Here is a 21,243-nt window from a genome sequence, read left to right as displayed (position 1 = left end):
GCGTGGTCAGCCTGGCGTTGACCCCCTCAGCACCGCCCACCGCTCCAGATCCTGCTATGTGCTAGGAGCCTCTGGGCCAAGAGGGGGTGCACCCAGGGTCTCGTTTGGAGGTCTTGGGGTTTCTGCCGGGTGGGGGTGGGGACCAGCAGGGCTCCCCTGAAGAACCCTGTCCCCTGGCCTGGCCCTCCGCACCCTCATCTTGCCCACTCACACCCCTTATCTGGTCAATTCCAAGCTGTGTTTCTTTGGTGACCTGGTGACCAACACCGAACACCCCCCCCCCGGCCCCCGGCCCCCGGCCCCCGGCCCCCCGGCCATGAACTGTGCAGCACGGGGCGGGGGGGCTTCAACCAGGCTCAGGTCCCGTGGGCCTTTGCAGTGACCTTGCTTTAACCGGCCCCTGTTATCTGGAGCTATGCTGAACCCATTTCGGTAATGGCGAGGCGGATCCCCAAGACCATGGCCCCTGGGGATTCCGTACCTGCCTCTGTCGGTACCCGGTGCCCAGTTCAGCCGCCCGACTTGGAAGAAAAGTGTTCTTGGGGGCGTCGCCTGGCACCCCCTAATCCCATCCCTGTCCCCTGGGAAGAAGGGCTTGTTTGAATTTTCAGGGAAAGTCACCGGATGCCAGAGGCCTCCTGGGGGGCGGGGGGGGGGGTGGCGAGCCTGGGAGACCCCAGCCAGCATCTGGAGAGAGCAAGCCCTGGGTGGGGTCCCTGAGCAGGATGCCTGTGCAGGCGCTGTAGTTTAGAGACCCTGGTGTGGGTTATCTGTGTGCAGGTTGAGCCCCAGGTCCCGGGTGTCTGCAGCTGGCTTCTCCCTGCAGGGCACCCCCACCCCCTTGCAGGCTGCATCCTGCACGGGTGTGGACGTGAGCGGACAGACTATATAACTGGAGTCAGCCGGGGGCGGTCTTGGACTTGCCCTGACTGGCGGAGCCTGGGGAGAGGGTGGGGGTGGGGGTGGGCGGAAGGTCCAGACCCCTGCTGAGTCTCCTCGGCTGCCCTCCACCAAGGGGGCCTCTTTCTGAGTGATGTCGATCTCCCGCATTGAGACCCCTGGCCTGGCTCTGGGGTTTGCAGCTTCGGGCGGGTCACTGTTTAGTCTGGGGTCTTGCTTCCTACCCATAGCTCAGTCTGGGAGGAAACCAGAGATAAAGACCGGATGAGACACTATCTTCCCCGCCGCAGGAGCTAGGCAGACTCCACAGGCCGAGCCCGGGCCCCAGGTCCGTCTGCAGATGGGGGAAACCGAGGCAGAGTGACGGCTGTCACTTGGAGCCCCACACAGCCAGACAGAGGGAACTGAGCGGGTCGCGCCCCCGACCCCCGGTTTAGAGACCCCAGCGTTGGAACCCATCCTGGTGGGGTCTTCCACTCGGCCCCCTTGCTCGCTGCGGCTGGCCACAGGCTCTGTGCCCCTGCGGCCGGCGGAGACCCGGCGGGGGCTCCACGGTTCCGCCGGAGGGGCGTGGCGTGGGGGCGGAGCCGGCTACCCAGGGGGGCGGGACCTCCCGCCAGGCCCCGCCCCCGCCGCGCCCGCCCTGCGGAGTCCGAGTCGCTGCCCGGGGAAACCCAGTTTCCGAGGAACTTTGCGCCGGGCCGCCAGCGACTTGGCCGGCGCGGGACTCGAACGCGCGGAGCGGGGGCGGCGGCGGCGGCGGCGGGCCCGGCACCATGGACGAGCCGCCCTTCAGCGAGGCGGCCTTGGAGCAGGCGCTGGCCGAGCCGTGCGAGCTGGACGCGGCGCTGCTGACGGACATCGAAGGTGCGCCGGGGCGGTGGGTGCGGAGGGTGGGGGACTCGCAGGAGGCGCCCCGGCCTTTGTCTCCCCGGCCGGCGTGGGGGACACGCGGGGGCTTCCCGGGGCTGCGGGCCGCCTGGGCGGGGTCGCGCCGGGGGTCCCGGGGCAGCTCGGCGCTGGCGGGGCGGGGAGGACACGTGCGCCTGGACGCGTCCCGGGCCCTGCGCCGCGGGGGCCGGCCCCGTTCCCCAGCCCCGTTGGCGGCCGCGGCTGGAGCTTGGGACCCGGGCGTCGCCGAGGCCCCGCCCCCGCCGTGACGTCCGCGCGGGGTTACTCACGGTCATTTCCCTCCGGCCTGAGAGTTCAGCCGGGCGCAGGCGCCTCTGCGCGTGCGCACGGTGCGGCCTCTTTGCCAGCCGCCGCCGCCGCCGCCGGAGAGGGTCTGGGTTCTGCGCACGCGTCGTAAAGCCACCACCGAAGGCCAGGCCCCCACCATCCAAGCCCACCCCACTCCACCCCACCACCACGTCGTAGACGCGGAGGGTTCGCAGACAGCTCAGACTTGAGGGCCAGCCCCGGGGCCAGCGGGGCGAGGGTAGAGGCCCCGGGCAGTGCCCAGGCGGGGCGCCCTGTCCCTAAGGAGCAGCTCCGGGCTGCAGGTGCTTCCACGTGGCAGGCCCGGCGAACCCCAAGTCCCAGGAAGTTCCCCCATGCACCTGCCGTGGGAAGACGCGAAGGCTAAGGGCAAAGGAGCAACCTGCATGGACGCTGGCACCCTGGTGGCCGCTGCCCTGCGCAGCCTATGGCTGCGACTTACAGGGATCCCCGTGGGCTCGGAGGGTCAGAGTTGAAGCTGGACCCTTTGCCATCCTGCTGGAGCCCCCTCGCCCGCCCACCGAGTCTCAGTCCCCCCTTTCCTCCCCCCGTAAGTGCCCCCTTCACGAGGGAGCTGGGACAGTTGACTCAGATCTGTGCCTGGCCTTCTCCCTGACTCCCGGGGCTTGGGCAGCCACGTGGGGGGCGTCGTTGGGGGGTCAGACGGGGCTTGAGTGCTCATCGGCGACAGCGAGGGAGGCTGGAGCCCTGCAGGACCAGGCGGGGGCGGTGGGCAGTGGCTGAGGTCTGCCCACTATGGGGGAGGGTCTCTCTCTCTGTCTTTACTCACCCTTTCTGTTCTTTTTCCTGGTTATGCAACACATTGGGTTTCTTTTTTTTCCATTGTAGAAAAAGTAGGAAGTGTTGATTAACAAAAGAAAGAAAATGTTTCTTAAATCTACCCACCAGAAATAAGCCCTGAAGCTTAATCCACTTTTTTTTTTTTTTTTAAGATGGATTTATTTCTTTGAAAGGCAAAGAGTTAGAGTGAGTTAGAGTTAGAGTCAGAGAGAGAGTTAGAGTTAGAGAGGTCTTCCATCTGCTGGTTCTGACTACAACAGCCAAGTGGGAAAGTCCATCCAGGTCTCCCACGTGGGTGCAGGGGCCCAAGCACTTGGGCCATCTTCCGCTGCTTTCCCAGGCCACAGCAGGGAGCTGGATCAGAAGTGGAGCAGCCGGGACTCCAACCAAGTGCTTATCTCGGATGCTGGTGCCACAGGTGGTGGCTTAACCTACCCAGTTGTAATACTGACCCTTTCATCCACTTTTTCAAAAACAGGGACCAGAGAGTTGTGGCATAGCCCATAAAGCCACCGCCTACAATACTGGCATCCCATGGGGGTGCCGGTTTGAGTCCTGGCTGCTCCACTTCCAATCCAGGCCCCTGTTAATGCACCTGGGAAAGCAGTAGAAGATGGCCCAAGTCCTTGGGCCCCTGTACCCACATGGGAGACCCAGAAGAAGCTCCTGGCTTCAGGCTGACCCAGCCCCAACTGTTAAAAGGATGAAAGATTCTCTCTCTGTCTCTCTCTCTCTCTTTATAACTCTGCCTTTCCAATGAGAGAAATAAATCTTTAACAAAACACCCACAAGTGTATTAAGGTACCAACTTTACACACTGGGAAATAGATACATTCTAAGCGAGCTATGCAACAGTTTCCAGTAGCGCCCTATGCAAGTTTCCAGTATGTGTACCAAGTAGCGGGCCCATCATCAGCTGCCCACTTGGACTCCTTGTAACTGTATGGTTTCTGCCCTTTCCTCCCCCACCCCCCAGGCTGTCTGCATTTTTTTTTTTTTTGGTGAATTACAGTAGCATCCATCCGGTTCCCAACAATGAGGATCTGCTTTGTTCCATGTCGCAGCCAGCGGCCAGCCGCTTCCCCCGCACTTCCACCTGCTAAAGACACCACAGTGGTTCTGTTCTCCTACCCTGTGCCGCAGTGGGCCCCCTCCCACCCCCGAGGCCAGCCTGTGCTGGGATCCTCACTTTGGTTCCTAAGGTCTGGGCTCTGGGAGGGGAGATTTGCTGGGGAGAGGATTTCTACAGAAGCCTCTATGGGGGCTGCCACCAGACTTGGCCCTGGGCAGGTTGGACACGGTCTGGAAGAGCCAGTGGGAAAGCCAGTTCCCCTGAGAGAAGTGAGGGTGGAGAGGCGCCCCAGGGACGAGCTGGGCTGGCTGGGGAGGGGGCAGCGCAGGGACATGACATGCGTGTTCCCTCGTGGCTGGGAGCTTGGCGGGCACAGTGGTTACAGCCATCACTCGGGACACCTGCTGCCTGGATCAGAGTGCCAGGCCAAAGCCGGGAGCCTTAAACTCCCGCCAAGCACTTGGGCCATCTTCCGCTGCGTTCCCCCGTGCATGAGCAGGAAGCTGGATCAGAAGTAGAGCAGCTGGGACTCAAACTGGCGCTCATAGGGGATGCTGGTACAGTGTAACCTGCTGTGCTACAAAGCCGGCTTAAGCTCTTAACAGCTGGGTTCCTAAGACTGGGGGCTGAGGGGTGGGGGAGGCTCCTCCAGGAAGGGCTATGCTGGGGACCTGGGAGTGGGTCACAAGAGGGGTCAGAGGTCATGCAGTAGTCCCCGCCTCCCAGCCTGCAGCCTGGGCCAAAGCTTTTGTCTTGTGGGTGGGTTTGGGCGGGAGTGGGGCTGGGGGCAGAGCTGCACCCTGGCTTCTGGGGGGTGAAGGCGCCAGCCTGCTCTGGTGCTCCCTGGGTTCAAGTCCTGCGCCTGCCCCGTGACCTTGGATGAGCCGCAGTGCACTCGGGGTCCCCGCGGCACTGGGGAGGGGGGAGGTGGCCCGGGCACGTGTTGGAGATTAGCGCTGAGCCGTGGCAGCCTTCCTCTTGGGCGGATTAATTTATCAGCTCTTGCACAAACGGCTAACTGCTGAAGAGGTGAGTGGAAACGCAGTGCTGTTGGGGAAGGGAGCGGGTGGCGACCACGGGCACCTCTCTGCCCTGGCCGAAGGGGCGCTCTGGGGCCCTGGGTGCCACAGCTGTCTCTCCTCTGCCCCGGGCTGCTCCACGTCTGGTCTGTGTCAGATGCTGCCTCCAGGGGGTCCTCCTGGGTCTCCCCTGCCCCTGTCCGTGCCCAGCCACACCACAGTGGCAGGCCTTGCTTTCAGTCTGGGTCCAGCCTCACCTCCCCACCCCACCCCACAAGAGAGGGCACCATAGGTGTCCCCTGTGCCAGCCCCGCTCCCCCCTCCGTATCTGTTGCCTCATCCTTCTCCCTGGCCCAGCCATCCGGGGCCATCCCCAGGCAACAGCCCTGGACTGACTTCTGCCCAGCTCCCCCCACGGGCCCGACTCCCCAGAGCCCAGGCCAACCTCGGCTCCCGGGTGCCCCCAGGGAGAGTCCCCTCCTCTCTGTGGGGTCTTAGCCTTGCACCCCTCGACCCTCCCATCCACCCCAAGCCCACCCCTCTGCACAACCTGCTCCTCCCCCAGCCCTGTACTCATGCCCCTTCCCTTAGCCCCACCCCCATGGCTCAGTGAGGAGGGGGAGGGGAACAGAGGCGAATGCTGGGAGTGGGTTTGGGGAGGCAGGCAGGCAGGTGACCGGGAGTGACCTCCTGCCCGACAGTCACCTAGATGGACACCAGCCGCGGGAGCGATCTGGCCAGCTCCAGGCTGGGGGTGGGGGGGTCACTGCTGGGCTGGCGGCCTGGGATCTGGACATTGCCCGTTCACCTGCATGGCCAGGGTTGGCGCCACTGCGCTGGCCACAGGAAGTGTCTCTGGCCTGTCTCCCGCCAGCCCCAGGCCCTGTGACCTGGGAGCCAGCTGTGGGCGACGCATCCCACACTCTCCCCCTCTTAGATGCAGTAGAGGCAGGCCCACAGGGAGGCGAGTGCCAGAGGCTCCTGGGGGCGGGGCTTGCTGGGTAGGGGTGGGGCTTGCTGGGTAGGGGCGGGGCTTGGCCTCCATCCTACTTGGGAGGATTTGGGCCTGGGAGAGGCTACTCTGGGTGATTCTAGGATGTTCTGGGCTGTGGTTCCAAGTTCTGAACAGCCATGGTGTGGGGTGGGCTGGAGTCTGTGCACTAGCGACAAGGTGGGACTGGGCCCCTCCCCACCAGGGCACCTGTCACTCACCTGCCTGCTAAGCAGCCCCTGCGATGGCCCCTGCCCTGGGGCAACTGAGGAGGGTAGAGACTTGGTAAGGCATCCGGGAGAGGCCCGGCCTGGGGCGTGGGGGCGGAAGGAGCCGGTGTAACAGGTGCAGTGGTGTAGCAGGCGTGTCTGAATGGTCCTGGCCACAACAGTCCCACCCCACCCCACCCCCCACCTCCCAGGCCCTTCAGAATTGCAAACACCATCACCTGGAAGGCTCCACGGCTCAATCACTAAGGCAAAGCTGACCAAAGTGTACTTTAAAAAAAGAAAAGAAAAACCACAATAGAACCCGGTGCCGGCGATGCTGTAGAAATGGACCCCAGTGTAGGGAATGTTCTGCCCTCACTGAGGTCTGAAACGCCAACAGGAGAGGCTGATGCCACTCACGCAAAGACACACAAAGCATGCCGGGTCACTCCTCAGCAGCCAGAATGACGAATCCGTGCTCTGGGCCCACGGCGGCAGACGGAGCGTCTGCCTTGGTCCCCACTGGGGACTTGCTAGTCGCCATCTTTCCAGGTTACGTTCAGGGTCCCTCCTAGACTCCAGCAGCCAGGACACGTAACCTGAGTTTCACAGGACGGCGTGGCCAGTGCAGGGTGGGTGGCGCCCACTGGGCAGGAGGCAGAGGTGACACTGTAGCGAGTTTTGAGGGAGGAACAGGAACTTGGCAGGTGCACCGAGGGTGAAGGAAAGGGCATTCCTGGCATAAGGAACAGGCTGAACAAATGCACGACGACACTGCACGGCAGGACGTGTGCCGAAAGCAGGCAAGCAGAGGAACCCCGGTGCTCTGCCGGGCAGTGGAGGGACCTGGGGCACGTGGCTTCCCTCCAAGCCTTGGTTTCCTCGTCCGTGGACAGAACCCATGCCCAGGTGCTCCGGGGAGCCAGCCCTCGGCCCATCCCATTCCTGGAAGGGGCAGCCGTGCACGCGCGCACACAAAAGGCAGCCTGTGCCCCTGCTGCACACGTGAGCGGCGAGGACCTCGGCACCTGCCGACCTGTGGGATCCAGAAGACCAAGAAGGCGCTGGGTGCGAGCAGAGGCAGCCCCTGCTCCCTGGGGTCCTGGCTGAGCACCCATCACGGAGGGGTGCAGAGGGGCGAGCTCCGGGCCCCCTCCCCCCCGGAGCCTCTGTCCCATGTTCTACCATGTGGCTGGTGCCATACCACACCCTGTTGCCTCCCAGGGCAGGAAGCTGGAGGCAGGAGTCAGAGCCGGGCCACTCTGATGTGGAGCATGCGTGTCTTAACCGCCAGGCCATGGGCCGGCCCCTGTGCCACTTCTGTCCGTCTGTGACTTTGCGTACCATCCCTCTGCCTCACTGGTCTCTCTTCCTGTGCTCCTGTCCTAGTGCTTGGCTCAGGGTCGACACACACCAAACAGGTGCTGAAGAACAGCTGGTGTATAGTGTCAGAGAGACACGCTGTGTGTGTGGGGAGAGGTGGTGAGCTCCCCATCCCGGGAGGTATGCAAGCCGAACTTGGTTGGGGTTCAAGGCCGAGCGCTGCTGTGCTGGACAGGTTGTGAGCGTCTTGTGATGGTCAGAGCCGGGCTTGGCCTGCCCCCGGATTTCTGTCCTGACCTCTCAGAATAAATAGGCCAGAGTCCCAAAGCTGGAGTCCAGGAGGGGCGGGCAATGGTTTCAAGTTTCCTGTTGGCTGCTGATGGAATCAGGGCAGGAGCGGGGAACAGGAGGGGAGGCGTGGGGAGGGGTGGTGGGGCTGGGGCCACCCTCTGGTCCCAGAGCGTGGGGACCCAGAGAGCCCTCAGCACGCATGCGCACTGTCCGTGGTCTCGGCGCTGGGGGTCGGGGCTTCAGAACCAGCCGCCTTAGCCGGAAATTGGAGCGAAGCTTCCTTAACCTGCTTGGGGAAAAAACAAACAAACAAACAAACAAAAAAACTCCATGAAACGGTTACCTTCGGAGCTCCGTCTTGAATACTTCAAGCAACGGGCACCTCACTATCTGACTTAACTTTCGTCGAGGTGCTGCATCCTGCAGGGTGGGCGCCAGGGGGTGGAGGCTCAGAGAGGAAGTGGCCGCCTGCCCTAGGTCACACAGCAAGCGGGGTGCTGGCACCTGGCCCAGATCCACCCATGGTGGCTGCATCTCCCCGGGGGAGGCTGTGGGGCTGGCTGGCTGTCCAGAGTCCACCCCTCACTGTTAAGAGAATTCAGTGGCTTCTGCAGGAGCTGGCCAGCAGATCTGCCCCAAGACCAGCTGGTAGCTTCAGGGGCCCCCACCAGGAGGCCCCCAGGCCCCTGCTCGACCCTGCAGCTTAGTGGGGCAGGGCCCTCTGCCTCCAGGCCCACAATCCCCTGGCGGTCACAGGCCCCTCCCCAAGGCCACGGGCGGCCGCCAACCCCTCCATCAGCGGGGTGTGGGGTTGGGGGCGGGGAACAGGGGGATTGGTGCGCGGTGGTCCTCAGTCCAGAGGCAGAAAGGGGAAGAGGAGGGGGCTGGGCACTGTGCACAGTGGCCCTGGCCCCTGCCAAGTCTGCGTTCAGAAACTGGGCAACAGCCACCCAAGAATGAATGAAGCCGTGAGCATCCTTGGGGGGCAGGCTCACCCCTGTCTTCAGTTTCCCGTGTGTGCTCAGAGCCTGCTGGGGCGGTGGGCGTGTGCTGAGCACCCACGGGCTGGGCCCCGGGGCCTGGGGCAGGTGCCAAAGCTCACCTGTGTTGTCCTCTGGCTGTGGCTGCCCAGGGAGGGGGAGGGTGTGTATGTGAGAGGGAGACTTGGCTCCTTCTCAGCTAGGGCTCCCGAAGAGGCGAGTACCATGGGGGCCACAAGGGACCCCCCCAGCCCCAACACCGACCGCTGCACTCCCAGGGGGCTGCCATGGGTAGTCTGGCCTCACCTGGCACCTGCTGGGGGCAGGGGCCGCGGACCTTGTTGGAGGGACGTGGGTAGGGGCACAGTGGCCGGGGGTCCTGGGAGTTAGAAGGCCGCCCTCGCCTCGCATGTGTGCCTTCCTCACTCGGGGTCTCAGTGTTCTCAAGGGTGGTGCCCGGGCGGTCGCGGAAGCGGCGGGCCGCGGCGCGGTGACCGCCAGTAACCCCGGCGGGCGCTGGCGCCGAGCTGGTTAAAGGCGGACGTCCGCGAGTAACCCCGGCCCCATTCAGCGCCGCGGGCCGCAACCTGAGCCCGGGCCGGCGGCGGGGGCGGGGCGGGGCCGGCGGCGCGGCTGCTGATTGGTCGCGCGGGCTCACCCCATGCCCGGGCCGCGGCCGCGGGGTGGGCGTGGCGGGGTGGGCGGGGCCCGGGGCGGGGCCGGGCCGAGGGCTCGGCGGGCTTTAAAAACTCAGCGAAGTCTTGACAGGTGAAATCCGCGCTGAGACCGGCCCGGGGCCAGCTGCCTGGACGCCCCGAGGGGGCGGGGGCCGCGGACCGCGGAGCCATGGACTGCACGTTCGAAGGTATTTGCGGGGTTCTTTCTTACCCCCGTGCCTCTGGCTTTGCTGCAGATCGCTGTCCTGGGTTCTCATGCATAGATAGGGTCGGGATGGGAGCTATAGGATTCCCCTGCCTGCCGGAGGGGCTGAGCCAGTTCCCTGCTGGCTGGGGCGGTGGGGACCACCCCCAACCTCCTGAGTGCCCACTGCGACCCAGAGGAAGGCATAGAGACCCAGTAGCAGCTCCCAGAGACCCAGGGAGGGTTGGAGGGAGAGGGTGGCCCAATATCCTCTCCCTGGGCAGGGCTGGAAGGAAACGAGGGATAGCCGTTGTCTCGCCTGCTGGGGGTGGGGGTCTGGCCTGTTTGTGAACATCTTGGACCTCTAGGTGGGCAGTGGGGGCCCCAATGTCCATAGATTGTCTGCTTTCCTGTCCGGGTCTCAGTTTCCCTATCTGTCAAAAGGGGCTCCCGTGGACTGGGGCTGGGAGGCCTGGGATGGATCGTACTCTATGACCCACCTGGACCTGGGGGCAGTCCACAAGGTGTTTCTGTCTAGGGGTCCCCGGCAGGGGAGAGGGGGGCGCTGAGCCCGCACCCGCGCCCGTCTTGCGTTCCTGGCTGTGCCAGCTGCCCGCTAGGCAAACGGTCGGCAGCTTTGTCCAGAAGGGCTTCATCTTTGCTGTTGTGCCAATGAGTAGCCTGAGGAGGGGGCCGGGGGGTGCGCTCCTGAGTCCCAAAGAGCACCTTGACCCAGTGGGCGGCTGCCCCAGGTGGGTTAGAGGGCCCTGGGCCGAGCCAGCCTGGCTCTCGTCGCCAGCTGGGCGAGAGGGCCTGTGGCCAGGCTGGAGCGGAGTGCACAGTGTGTCCCAGGCTGTGTGAGGAGGAAGGAGCCGGCACAGCCAGCCCTCGCTCTCAGAGGCGGAATAGAAGCCCTGAATGGCCCGGCCTGGGTCCTGAGGCTGCTTGGCTGCAGGCTGGGGCCTGGGTCTGTGCCCAGAACACGCAGGGACACAGTGGTTGGCTGCGTGACCAGCAGCTGACTTGGCCCCTAGCCTCAGCCTGTACCACTGGGGAATGGGCGGGTGATGCCAGCTTTGCTCCCAGCCCCTGGATGGGGTTGAGGCTCTATTGTGCGGAGGTGATAGAGTGGTATCTGGTAGACCTGGGCTGGGGGCGGGGTGGCGAATCCTCCTGCGTGGGCTGCGTGTGGCTCTCTCTGAACCATAGTGCCTTTTGCCCTGCTCCCAGAGGTCAGCGCTTTGGTTATCAGCAGGACATAGGGGTCTGGCCACAGTTTGTTGCTGACTTACTAAGCACTCAGGCCAGCTCTGCGGCGTGGGGCCAGTGACCACGCCAGCCTCCCCAGAGCCATGGGTATGGAGGAACCGTGGTCTAGCTCAGCCACAACCCCTGCCGACACAGCCCCTGCCCTTGGAGTCCCCCCAGCATGGTGGAAGACCTGGGGACCCCTCTTGGAGGACCCCACCCCATCTCCTGTAAGCCTAGGGAGGTGGGAACTCTCTGAGTGCTTTGTGCCCACAGGACCCTGCGGGCAGCTGGGAAACCCTCTGTCCCACCTCCTGCCCAAGGACTGGGCTTTGTTGTGTGTGGGAGGCATGTGTCCATTTCGTGGATTGAGAAACTGAGGCTGTGCGTGGAGCTAGGGTAGGGCCGACCGTGGGCCTCTGAACTCTCTTGGGGCAGCCAGACAATCGTGCCCTGAGCCAGGGTGGTGGTGAACACTGGGGGGGGGGGCCTGTGGGCGAATCCTCAGAGGCTGGTCCCGGGTGCAGCGCGTGTGTGTGGAGAGAGTCGGAGGCGAACATTCTAGGCTTTGGTTCTCCGTGAAGACAGGTGGCAAATTTTACCTCCATCCGTGTCAAGATAGGGGACTTGCCTAGCCCCCCAGGAAGTTGCCTGGTTCTGGGTAGGGCTCTTTTGCCTGTCATGTTCATGGCTGAGACTGGTACCTGATACCAGGCATTAGGCAGGAGCTTCCGTGGGTGAGTGCAGGAAAGAAGTGTGTGCAGGCTGCTGTGTGCTGTGGGCTGAGGCTGGTGTTGGAGGGGCCGGCGCATAGTGGGGCTGCTTGGAGCTCGGGTTCTGAAGCCTGCAGCCTGGCGGTGGGGCAGGCCACAGCTGCCCCTGGTGCCTCTCTGTCGGGTGGATGTGTGCACCTGGGTATCACCACCTGATACCCCCGGAGTCCACAAAATGGCTGTGTGTCCTGGAGCACAGACTCCCGTGGGTGGCTTTGTGGTTGAGGACCTGCCCACAGGGGTCCAGCCTCCACCCCCCGCTGTCACTCATCCTCCTCTCCCCCGCTGTTCTTTCCCCTAGATATGCTGCAACTCATCAACAACCAAGACAGTGACTTTCCCGGCCTGTTCGATGCCCCCTATGCTGGGGGTGGGACAGGGGGCACAGACCCGGTTAGCCCTGGCGCCAGCTCTCCAGGCAGCCTGTCCCCACCTCCTGCCACACTGAGCTCCCCTCTGGAAGCCTTCCTGGGGGTGCCGAAGGCGGCCCCCTCACCCGTGTCCCCTCCCCAGCCTGCGCCCGCCCCCTTGAAAACCTATCCATCAGTTCCCTCCTTCTCCCCTGGGCCCGGGATCAAGGAGGAGCCCGTGCCCCTCACCATCCTGCAGCCGCCAGCCCCGCAGCCCCTGTCCGGGTCCCTCGCACCCCAGAGCTTCCTGAACCCCACAGTAGCAGCACCGCCCTTCAGCCCTGCGCCAGTGCTGGGCTACCCCAGCCCCTCTGGGGGCTTCCCCTCAGGTAAGGGGCGTAGGGGGGATGGAGGGGGCGAGGCTGGCCACCCAGGGAGCCACAAGGGGCTCATCCCAGACCACGTGGTGCTTGATCTCCGTCCACAGGGACCCCTCCCGGGAGCACCCAGCAGCCGCTGCCTGGCCTGGCCCTGGCTTCCCCGCCAGGGGTCCCGCCTGTCTCCTTGCACACCCAGGCCCCAAGTGCCACACCCCAGCCACTGCTCACGGCCACGGCAGTCCCTGCGACAACCACCGTGACCTCCCAGATCCAGCCGGTCCCAGTGAGAGGGGGTCCGGCCGGGTGGTGACAGGGAGGTGGCAGCCCCTGGCCCAGACCCCCCTGGGCTCACGACCCAGCCTCCTCCGCCACCCCACCCCCCAGGTCCTGCTGCAGCCCCACTTCATCAAGGCTGATTCGCTGCTCCTGACCACCATGAAGACAGATGTGGGGACTTCCGTGAAGGCGGCGGGTATCAACCCCCTGGCCACCGGCACAGCTGTGCAGACCGGGCCCCTGCAGGTGGGTGGCATGGGTGGGGCAGAAGTGGGCGGGGGTGTGGGGGGTGAGGACGTGCATGCACACACACACACATCGGAGTAACCCGCGCCCGGCCCCACAGACGCTGGTGAGCGGCGGAGCCATCCTGGCCACAGTGCCACTGGTCGTGGATGCTGACAAACTGCCCATCAACCGCCTGGCGGCCGGCAGCAAGGCCCCCGGCTCAGCCCAGAGCCGCGGCGAGAAGCGCACGGCGCACAACGCCATCGAGAAGCGCTACCGCTCCTCCATCAACGACAAGATCGTGGAGCTCAAGGACCTGGTGGTGGGCACTGAAGCCAAGGTGAGGGCAGAGGCACAGGCACAGCCCCGGTCTGGTGGGGGGGGGGGGTTGCGGAGGCAGCCATGGAGCAGGGGGTGGCGGTGGGGAGCACAGGATTGGGGTTCAGCCTGGACAGACCCGAAGTCAGAGACGGCAGCCCATCTGGGTTGTTTCGGGGGGCCGTGTATCCAGTGCGACTCGGCAGGTGGCTGGGGTCGCCAAGCTTGCACAGCCGCCCCACACCCCCTTGCTGGTGCTCCTGGCCAGGCCTCACTGGCCAATCTTGCTCCCCATCCCCCCTGCCCCCCACCCCGCGCAGCTGAATAAATCCGCCGTCTTGCGCAAGGCCATCGACTACATCCGCTTCTTACAACACAGCAACCAGAAACTCAAGCAGGAGAATCAGAGTCTGCGAAATGCTGCCCAAAAAAGCAGTGAGTTCTGTGCCAGCCCCGCCCCCGGCCCCGCCCACACCGCCCCCATTGGCTCTGGGCTTGCTGCCAGCCCAGCCCACCCTGCCTCTGGCCCCGCCTCCAGCCCCCTGGCCTGGCCCAGAGCCCCGGTGCTTGGGTGCGCTCTGGCCCTATGGCGGCGCTGGTCCTAACCTAGCTGCCTTCCCAGGGTCCTAAGCTCGGGTTGGCCGTGGGGGTCCAGCCTGTCCCCCCAACCCCCGACCCCAGCTCTGCTCCTTTGCTCATCTCCAGAATCCCTGAAGGATCTGGTGTCGGTCTGCGGCGCAGGAGGCAGCGCGGACACGCCCATGGACGGCGTGAAGCCCGAAGCGGTGGACACGCTGACCCCGCCGCCCTCGGACGCCGGCTCGCCCTCCCAGGGCAGCCCGCTGTCCCTCGGCAGCAGGGGCAGTGGCAGCACGGGCAGCGGCAGTGACTCGGAGCCGGACAGCCCAGCCTTCGAGGACAGCCAGGTTGGGCCCTGGGGGCCCTGCCCGCTTCGCTTCCCCACTCCCGGTTCTGCCGCCGCCTGTAGCAAGCCCAAGACCTTGCGCCTCCACACACACACACACACACACACACCCCGCGCCCCGGGTCCCGGGAGAGAGCCGCCGGGGTCACCCTGGCTCTGGCGCCCCCTGCAGGTGAAGCCGGAGCAGCCGCCGTCGCCGCGCAGCGGGGGCATGCTGGACCGCTCGCGCCTGGCCCTGTGCGCCCTTGTCGTCCTCTGCCTCTCCTGCAACCCCCTGACCTTGCTGGTGGGTAACCGGGGGCCTCCTGGTTCCCCGGATGCCACCGCCATCCACCATAACCCCGGGCGTACTATGCTGGGCACCGACGGCCAAGGTAGGCAGGGCTGGAGAGCGGGGGAGGGGGCGGGGGTGGGGAGTGGACTCTGGGTCTCCTGGCAACGGTGTCCCCAGCCCTCGCCCTCTGTCCCCAGATGGCCCCACCTGGCCCCAGTGGCTGCTGCCCCCTCTGGTCTGGGTAGGCAATGGACTCCTGGTGCTGATCTCCCTGGCGCTTCTCTTTGTGTACGGGGAGCCGGTCACGAGGCCCCACTCGGACCCCGCCGTGCACTTCTGGCGGCATCGCAAGCAGGCTGACCTGGACCTGGCCCGGGTACGGGGTGGGCCCCCAGTGGGAGGTGCTAGGAGGCACTGGCTTCGCCCTACCGTCTGTGCCCACTCTCCCTGTAGCACTGGGGGGTCCAGAACCCGCGTTTCTCACCTGCAAAACTCTCATTCCCCAGGGGGATTTTGCCCAGGCTGCCCAGCAGCTGTGGCTGGCCCTGCGGGCCCTGGGCAGGCCGCTGCCCACCTCCCACCTGGACCTGACCTACAGCCTGCTCTGGAACCTCATCCGCCACCTGCTGCAGCGCCTCTGGGTGGGCCGCTGGCTGGCAGGCCGGGCCGGGGGCCTGCAGCGGGACTGCGCGCTGCGGGCAGACGCACGCACCAGTGCCCGGGATGCCGCCCTCGTGTACCATAAGCTGCACCAGCTGCACGCCATGGGTATGCCTGGTGGTGATGGGGGGGCGGAGCTTTGCCCGGCCCCCGGGCCCCCCAGCCCGCCCCACCCTGGCCTCACACCCCGCCTCCTTTCCAGGGAAGTACACAGGCGGGCACCTGGCTGCCACCAACCTGGCACTAAGTGCCCTGAACCTAGCCGAGTGTGCGGGGGATGCGGTCTCCGTGGCAACGCTGGCGGAGATCTACGTAGCGGCCGCTCTGAGGGTCAAGACCAGTCTCCCACGGGCCCTGCACTTTCTGACGGTGAGTGGGGGGGCCAGGGCTGGCTAGGGGGCTTCTCTCTGCAGCTCTTCCTTGCTGGCTCGCTGGCGGGGCGGGGCGGGGGAGCAGGGGCCCCTGCTGGGGTCTCACCCTGGGGGTCTGCGTCCATTGTGACAGCCCGGCCCCCCTCTCCTCTCCCCCACAGCGTCTCTTCCTGAGCAGCGCTCGGCAGGCCTGCCTGGCACAGAGTGGCTCCGTGCCTCTGGCCATGCAGTGGCTTTGCCACCCTGTGGGCCACCGTTTCTTTGTGGACGGGGACTGGGCCGTGCGCAGTGCCCCGCGGGAGAGCCTGTACAGCATGGCCGGGAACCCAGGTGCCGTCTCAGCCCGTGCCTGTCCCTGTCCCTGTCCCTCACTCTCCCCCACAGCTCTGGGTGGTCCCCACCAGCCCCCGCAGCTGTGTTGGGTGTGGGGCGCCCCTGGCCGGGTCTCTGCCCCCCCACCCCAGCATACTGCAAGAGCAAACCCAACCCTTGCAGTTGATTTGGGAGGTGACACTGGGAAGTGAGCCGGGGAGAGGAGGCTCCACCCCCAGCCCCACCCCCGCCCCCGGGACCAAGGAGGAACCCTTGGTCTGGCCCTGGAGAGGAGAATGTGGGGAGGCGGGGCGGGGTGGGGTGGGCCCCGTTCCCACCGCCTCGCCCCTCTCTCCAGTGGACCCCCTGGCCCGGGTGACCCAGCTATTTCGAGAACATCTCCTGGAGCGAGCCCTGACCTGTGTGGCCCAGCCCAGCCCCAGCCCCAGCCCCGGGTCGGCTGATGGGGACAAGTAAGTGTCCCCGTGGCCCGCGCTGCAGGCAGCACCAGCGGCCGGAGCCGGGGTCCCCCAGCCTGGCGGAAGGAGACGGTGGCCCAGAGCGAGTGGGCAGGGCCGGTGCCCCTGGGCCTCGGGGACCCCACCGCCTGTGCCAACGCCGGCCCCTCTCCTCCCCCAGGGAATTTGCCGACGCCCTGGGCTACCTGCAGCTGCTGAACACCTGTTCTGACGCCGCCGGGGCACCCGCCTGCAGTTTTTCCATCAGCTCTAGCATGGCCACCACCGCCGGTGAGCCCCGCCCCCGGGGTCCTGGCCCCGCCCCTCGGCTCGGCCCCAGCCTCGGTGTGGGTGTGGCCAAAGGCTCAGGGAGCCCCCTCCCTCCTCCCTTCTCTCTCTCCCCTGTCCCCTGCAGGCACAGACCCCGTGGCCAAGTGGTGGGCCTCGCTGACCGCCGTGGTGGTCCACTGGCTCCGGCAGGACGAGGAGGCGGCCGAGCGGCTGTACCCCCTGGTGGAGCACCTGCCCCGGAGCCTGCAGGAGTCTGAGTGGGTGCTGGCCCCGCTCACCCCTCCCCGGGCCCTCAGCACCGTGTGTGGGGGTGGGGGGTAGGGGGGCGTGTCACCGTGCTTTCTTCCCCAGGAAGCCGGATGGCGCGCGGAGTGGGATGGGGGGCGGGGGGTGCTTGGTGAGAACCTGGGGCTTGCCCTGACCACCACGCCTGCCCTCGGCTCCCACAGGAGACCCCTGCCCAGGGCAGCCCTGCACTCCTTCAAGGCCGCCCGCGCCCTGCTGAGCCCGGCAAAAGCAGAGTCTGGCCCGGCCAGCCTGGCCATCTGTGAGAAGGCCAGCGGGTACCTGCGGGACAGCCTGGCCACCACTCCTGCAGGCAGCTCCATCGACAAGGTGAGAGGCGCGGGGCTGGGGGCCTGGCGCGGGGCCGGGGCGCTTTGGCCAAGGCTTGTGGGGGGGGGGGGGAGTGGCTGTCCCCGCCCAGCCTGGTTCCTCCATCCCCAGGAGGAGGGTGGGGTGAGCCGTGTCGAGGGGAGGGGGCCTCTTGGGAGGCTGGGAGGCGGGCGGTGCTGAGGGCAGGTGGTGGGGGCGGGGCCCGGAGAGGCGGGCGGCCCCGCGGTGCATTGCTGTTGCATTGCATGTGTGCGCGGCAGGTGCAGTGCCTCGGCAGTGCAGCCCGGAGCCGGCCCCTGGCACCGCGGGCCTCCTTCCCCGCCCCTCCCGCAGCTGGGGCGGCCCGCCCATGACCCCTGCCCTGCCTGCCACCCCCTCCCCCCAGGCTATGCAGTTGCTGCTCTGTGACCTGCTCCTGGTGGTGCGCACCAGTTTGTGGCGCCAGCAGCAGCCACCTGCAGCTGCCCAGGGGTCCCAGGGCCCCAGCAACGGGCCCCAGGCCTCTGCCCTGGAGCTGCGTGGCTTCCAGCGGGACCTGAGTGGCCTGAGACGTCTGGCGCAGAGCTTCCGGCCCGCCATGCGGAGGGTGAGTGTCCACGGACCCCTGGCCTCGCGCGCAGTGGTTGGCAGGGGCAGGTGGCTCTGGGCCTGACCTTTCGACTTCCCGCCCCTCCCCGCGCCCAACTCGCGCCAGGTATTCCTGCACGAGGCTACTGCCAGGCTGATGGCGGGGGCCAGCCCCGCGCGGACGCACCAGCTCCTGGACCGCAGCCTGCGGAAGCGGGCAGGCCCTGGTGGCAAAGGAGGTAAGGGTCGGGGCTGACCCTTTCAGGGGCGTGGGGGAGCCCCCAGCTTCGTGCTGCACAGGTTGGGGGGGCAGCACCGTGGCATACACCACTGCACATGCGTGCGTGGGCTCCGGGGGCCGGTGACCCCCGCGTGTGCGCGCACGGGGAGGTACAGGGGCCTTGTCTCTCTCGCAGGTGCGGCGGCGGCAGCGGCGGCGGCGGAGCTGGAGCCGCGGCCCACGCGGCGGGAGCACGCTGAGGCGCTGCTGCTAGCCTCGTGCTACCTGCCGCCCGGCTTCCTGTCGGCGCCGGGCCAGCGCGTGGGCATGCTGGCCGAGGCGGCGCGCACGCTCGAGAAACTCGGCGACCGCCGGCTGCTACACGATTGTCAGCAGATGCTCCTGCGCCTGGGCGGCGGCACCACCGTCACCTCCAGCTAGGCCCCCGCCGCGTCGCTTTGCGGCCCAGCGCCCTGCTCCCGCGGCTCACCCACGGCTGCGCTGCCCCCCGGGGGTGGAAGGCGCTCGGCGGCCTTTGTATCTCGCTCCGGGAGGCCAGGAGGGGTGAGACCCCCCCAGCACCACCAGCACCCTAGCCGGCTCTCCCGCTACTCGAGCAGCGGCCAGGATGGTGCTGACCTCTAGTGGCCCATGTGGGGATTGCAGGGGGCCGAGCCCGCGCCTCCCAGATTAGATGGACGAGGAAGGGGTGGGGGTGGTGTAGGGGTTAGTGGGGGGGGAGGGAGTCCCATTTTGGCTTTTCCGGCCAGCAAGGGAGCCTCTTCCCCAAGGCGCCTCTGTCCCTTCTGGGGAAGACTTGTATATAGTGTAGATCTGGGTGAGCCAGCCTCTCTCTGGGAGGTGCACCTGCTACTTTTTGTCTTTTGCAAACTTTATTTTCGTAGGTTGAGTTTTGTACAGAGAATAAAAAATGAAATTATTTATAACCTGAGTTTGGCGCTTGTGAGGAGGAGCGGTGTGTGGTCAGCTGACCAGAAAGTCTTTTTGGCCTTTGGGATGCAGTGCCTAGGCAAAGGCCCCGCCCCGGTGGGAGGAGGTGGGACAAAATGAACTTCCTTCCAGTGTTGGGGGGGGGCACAGGTGGCCGTGTGACCCGCTGATGACCCGTCCCACCAGGCCACATCAGCCCTTAGCGCCTCAGTGGCCTCCCAGCTTCTGCCTCCAGCAGGTTGCAGGGTGACAGGACACAAGAGGACTGTCACCAAGGACCTATTGTGACAGCAGCCACAGCCTGACCCCTTCCTGGCATGTCACCCAGTGTCACTGTCCCCAGCAGCCTTGTCCCTCCTTCCTTGGTCTGAGTTCACATGGGGGCGGGATTAGGCACTGCAGGTGGCAACCTACCTGCCCCCACCCAGCCTGCCCCCACCGCCCCGCCCACCTCCCAGGAGGCTGTGGTTAGAATCCAGGCAGGGGCTGCACAGATCCAAAACAATCGTCGTATCTTTATTGTTTTTTTTTCTTCTGAATGCAATGACTGTTTTTTACTCTTAAGGAAAATAAACATCTTTTAGAAACAGCTCGATACACACAGTCTTCAGTGTGAAGCAATATACTAATAAGAACACTAGTCTGAACATTTACATCTTCATATATATTATATATATGTATATGTATACATATATATACACTATATAACGAGGCCAGATATAATACACACGTTTGCCATTTTACAGTCATATGTACAGGAAGTTGCTAGGGCGGGCCCCGGCGGAGGGGGTGGGGGTCTGCGTCAGGCCTATCGAAGCGTGGACGGAGCAGAGGACGCGGACAGACTGGCGGACGGACTGCGCGGGGGAAGGGGCCCTGCGCTCGCCCCCGCCCCCGGCAGGCCAGGGCGCGGGGGCTCCGTGCTGCGGGGCGCGCGGCGACACACGGGGGAAGCGAGCATGTTCCCGACATATATACATTCTGTGGGACGGAGGGGGCGGGGCACACAGGTTTCGTAACTCGCATCCGGCGCCGTCCCCTGCTCCCGTGCCGAGTGCGCGCCGTGGTCCCCCGGCGCGCTCGGGCCGCCTCGCCGTGGCCTCTTCGCGTTCCCAGGCGGGGCTCTGCGGAGGTGGCGGTGGCGGTGGCGGTGACCGCGTCCCCAGAGCAGGCCCCCATACCCCCGGCCGGCCTGCCCTCCACTCACACCCCCGCAATCCCGGCGGCCTTCCCGGAAGCGCTCGAAAGCTTTGGCAAAGGCTGGCCGGCTAGGGCGCGCTCAGACAGAGCCTCCCGCCGCCCTCCCCCGCTCCGGGAAGCCTCGGCTCGCCCCCTCGCCTCGTGGGGTGCACGGAGCCCAGGGTCGGGGGGCAGCCCTCGGCCTCTCCCAGGGCCGTCTGCGCCCACCCTCTAGCGCCCCCCATACCGACCCTAGGGCGCGAGCCACGGGGTTGGGGGTGGTGACGGCAGCACCCATGCGGGTGGATGCGTGCCACGTCGTCCTGGATGTCCCGCGGCGGGGCGGAGGGCAGTGGGGAGAGCTCCCCGGCTTCGGGCCTGGCCCCAGGGAGCGCGCGCACTAGCGCCCCGGGCTGTCCGGTTCCGGGAGCAGGCGGCTCCGGAACGGGTTTCCTCCCCCACCCCGGGTGGGGTGGGGGCGAGGGTCGGCGGGGCAGGTGTGTGCACAGGTCTCAGCTCTTGGCGGCCGGCTCCAACACCCGGGGCCCAGATCAAGGATCGGCTCCGGCGCCGGGAGCTGCTCCGAGGCCCGGGCCGGCGGTGCTGCGCGGGCGGCGGCGGCTCCGGCCGGTCGGGGGTTGCATTACAACGGGAGTCTCTGCACGGGGAGAAGACGTCCAGCGCCGGTCACTGGCGGGTCTCCGCCCCCAGCCCAGGACGCCCCTACACCCCCAGGATGCACTCGCGTGGCGGGGGTGCAGGGGCTGCCCCAGAGAATTGAGCCCGCCCGGGTAGGAGGCAGCCATGGGGGCGGGGCCCCTCCCCAGCCCGCGCCCCACCCTGCAAGCGCCCCTGGTGGTCGCTTACCTTGTGTTTGGGACATTTCAAAGAAAAGTTCTCTTCGATGAACGCGCAACCTGGGAGCGGAGAGAGGGTGCGTGGTCAGGGCACCGAGGGCCGCTAGGGGGTTGGCGGCGGGTGGGCCGCACAGTGCGCAGAAACCGCTTGAAGGGCTCCATCCGCAGCTCGCCTGCCCCCTCCTCCCCTGCCCCCGCCCCCCCCCCAGGGGGACCAGCCTCCCTCTTCTGGCCACCCTCCCCTCCACTGCCTCCTTTCTGGTTCCTGGTCTGTCTTGCAGCCCCTGGCTGCTCAGTGAGCGCTGACCAAGCAGAACCACTCTCT

General features: G+C 66.1%; 2 protein-coding genes across 6 annotated transcripts in view; one reads left to right on the top strand and one right to left on the bottom strand.

Annotated features, from left to right (window-relative positions):
* Positions 1-1,558: 1,558 nt before the first annotated feature.
* SREBF1 (sterol regulatory element binding transcription factor 1) lies at positions 1,559-18,878 on the top strand. Of its 3 annotated transcripts, XM_051829023.2 has the most exons (20): positions 1,559-1,784; positions 9,573-9,669; positions 11,988-12,425; positions 12,524-12,699; positions 12,801-12,938; positions 13,039-13,260; positions 13,559-13,673; positions 13,944-14,164; positions 14,336-14,537; positions 14,635-14,813; positions 14,944-15,205; positions 15,300-15,466; positions 15,630-15,798; positions 16,139-16,253; positions 16,420-16,529; positions 16,654-16,786; positions 16,979-17,144; positions 17,530-17,730; positions 17,839-17,950; positions 18,128-18,878. In XM_051829023.2, exons 1-20 carry the CDS (start codon positions 1,677-1,679, stop codon positions 18,370-18,372), a joined length of 3,576 nt encoding a protein of 1,191 aa, XP_051684983.1. In that variant the 5' UTR covers positions 1,559-1,676; the 3' UTR covers positions 18,373-18,878. The 3 variants fall into 3 exon arrangements, with proteins under 3 accessions (XP_051684983.1, XP_051684982.1, XP_069917647.1); XM_051829022.2 differs by lacking the exon at positions 9,573-9,669 and having other exon boundaries at positions 1,560-1,767; XM_070061546.1 differs by lacking the exon at positions 1,559-1,784.
* Positions 18,879-19,377: 499 nt separating this feature from the next.
* RAI1 (retinoic acid induced 1) overlaps positions 19,378-21,243 on the bottom strand; it is a 106,705-nt gene continuing 104,839 nt past the window's right edge. For all 3 annotated transcript variants that reach the window (XM_070061541.1, XM_070061542.1, XM_051829021.1), the window contains 2 exons: positions 20,929-20,978; positions 19,378-20,719 (listed from right to left, as the gene is read on the bottom strand). In XM_070061541.1, coding sequence (XP_069917642.1) covers positions 20,705-20,719; positions 20,929-20,978 — 65 coding nt within the window. In that variant the 3' untranslated portion in view covers positions 19,378-20,704. The remainder of the gene's footprint in view (positions 20,720-20,928; positions 20,979-21,243) is intronic.

The sequence above is a fragment of the Oryctolagus cuniculus genome, chromosome 17, assembly GCF_964237555.1.
Source record: "Oryctolagus cuniculus chromosome 17, mOryCun1.1, whole genome shotgun sequence".
NCBI classification, from domain to species: domain Eukaryota; kingdom Metazoa; phylum Chordata; class Mammalia; order Lagomorpha; family Leporidae; genus Oryctolagus; species Oryctolagus cuniculus.
The sequence above is the reverse complement of the archived record's forward strand: the minus strand, read 5'-3'. Positions and strand labels throughout refer to the sequence as shown.

Coding starts and splice junctions, on each gene's coding strand:
- SREBF1 (XM_051829023.2), top strand. CDS start 1,677: ATGGACGAGCCGCCCTTCAGCGAGGCGGCCTTGGAGCAGGCGCTGGCC. Junction 9,670..11,987: donor CATGGACTGCACGTTCGAAG/GTATTTGCGGGG, acceptor TCTTTCCCCTAG/ATATGCTGCAACTCATCAAC. Junction 13,674..13,943: donor AAATGCTGCCCAAAAAAGCA/GTGAGTTCTGTG, acceptor GCTCATCTCCAG/AATCCCTGAAGGATCTGGTG.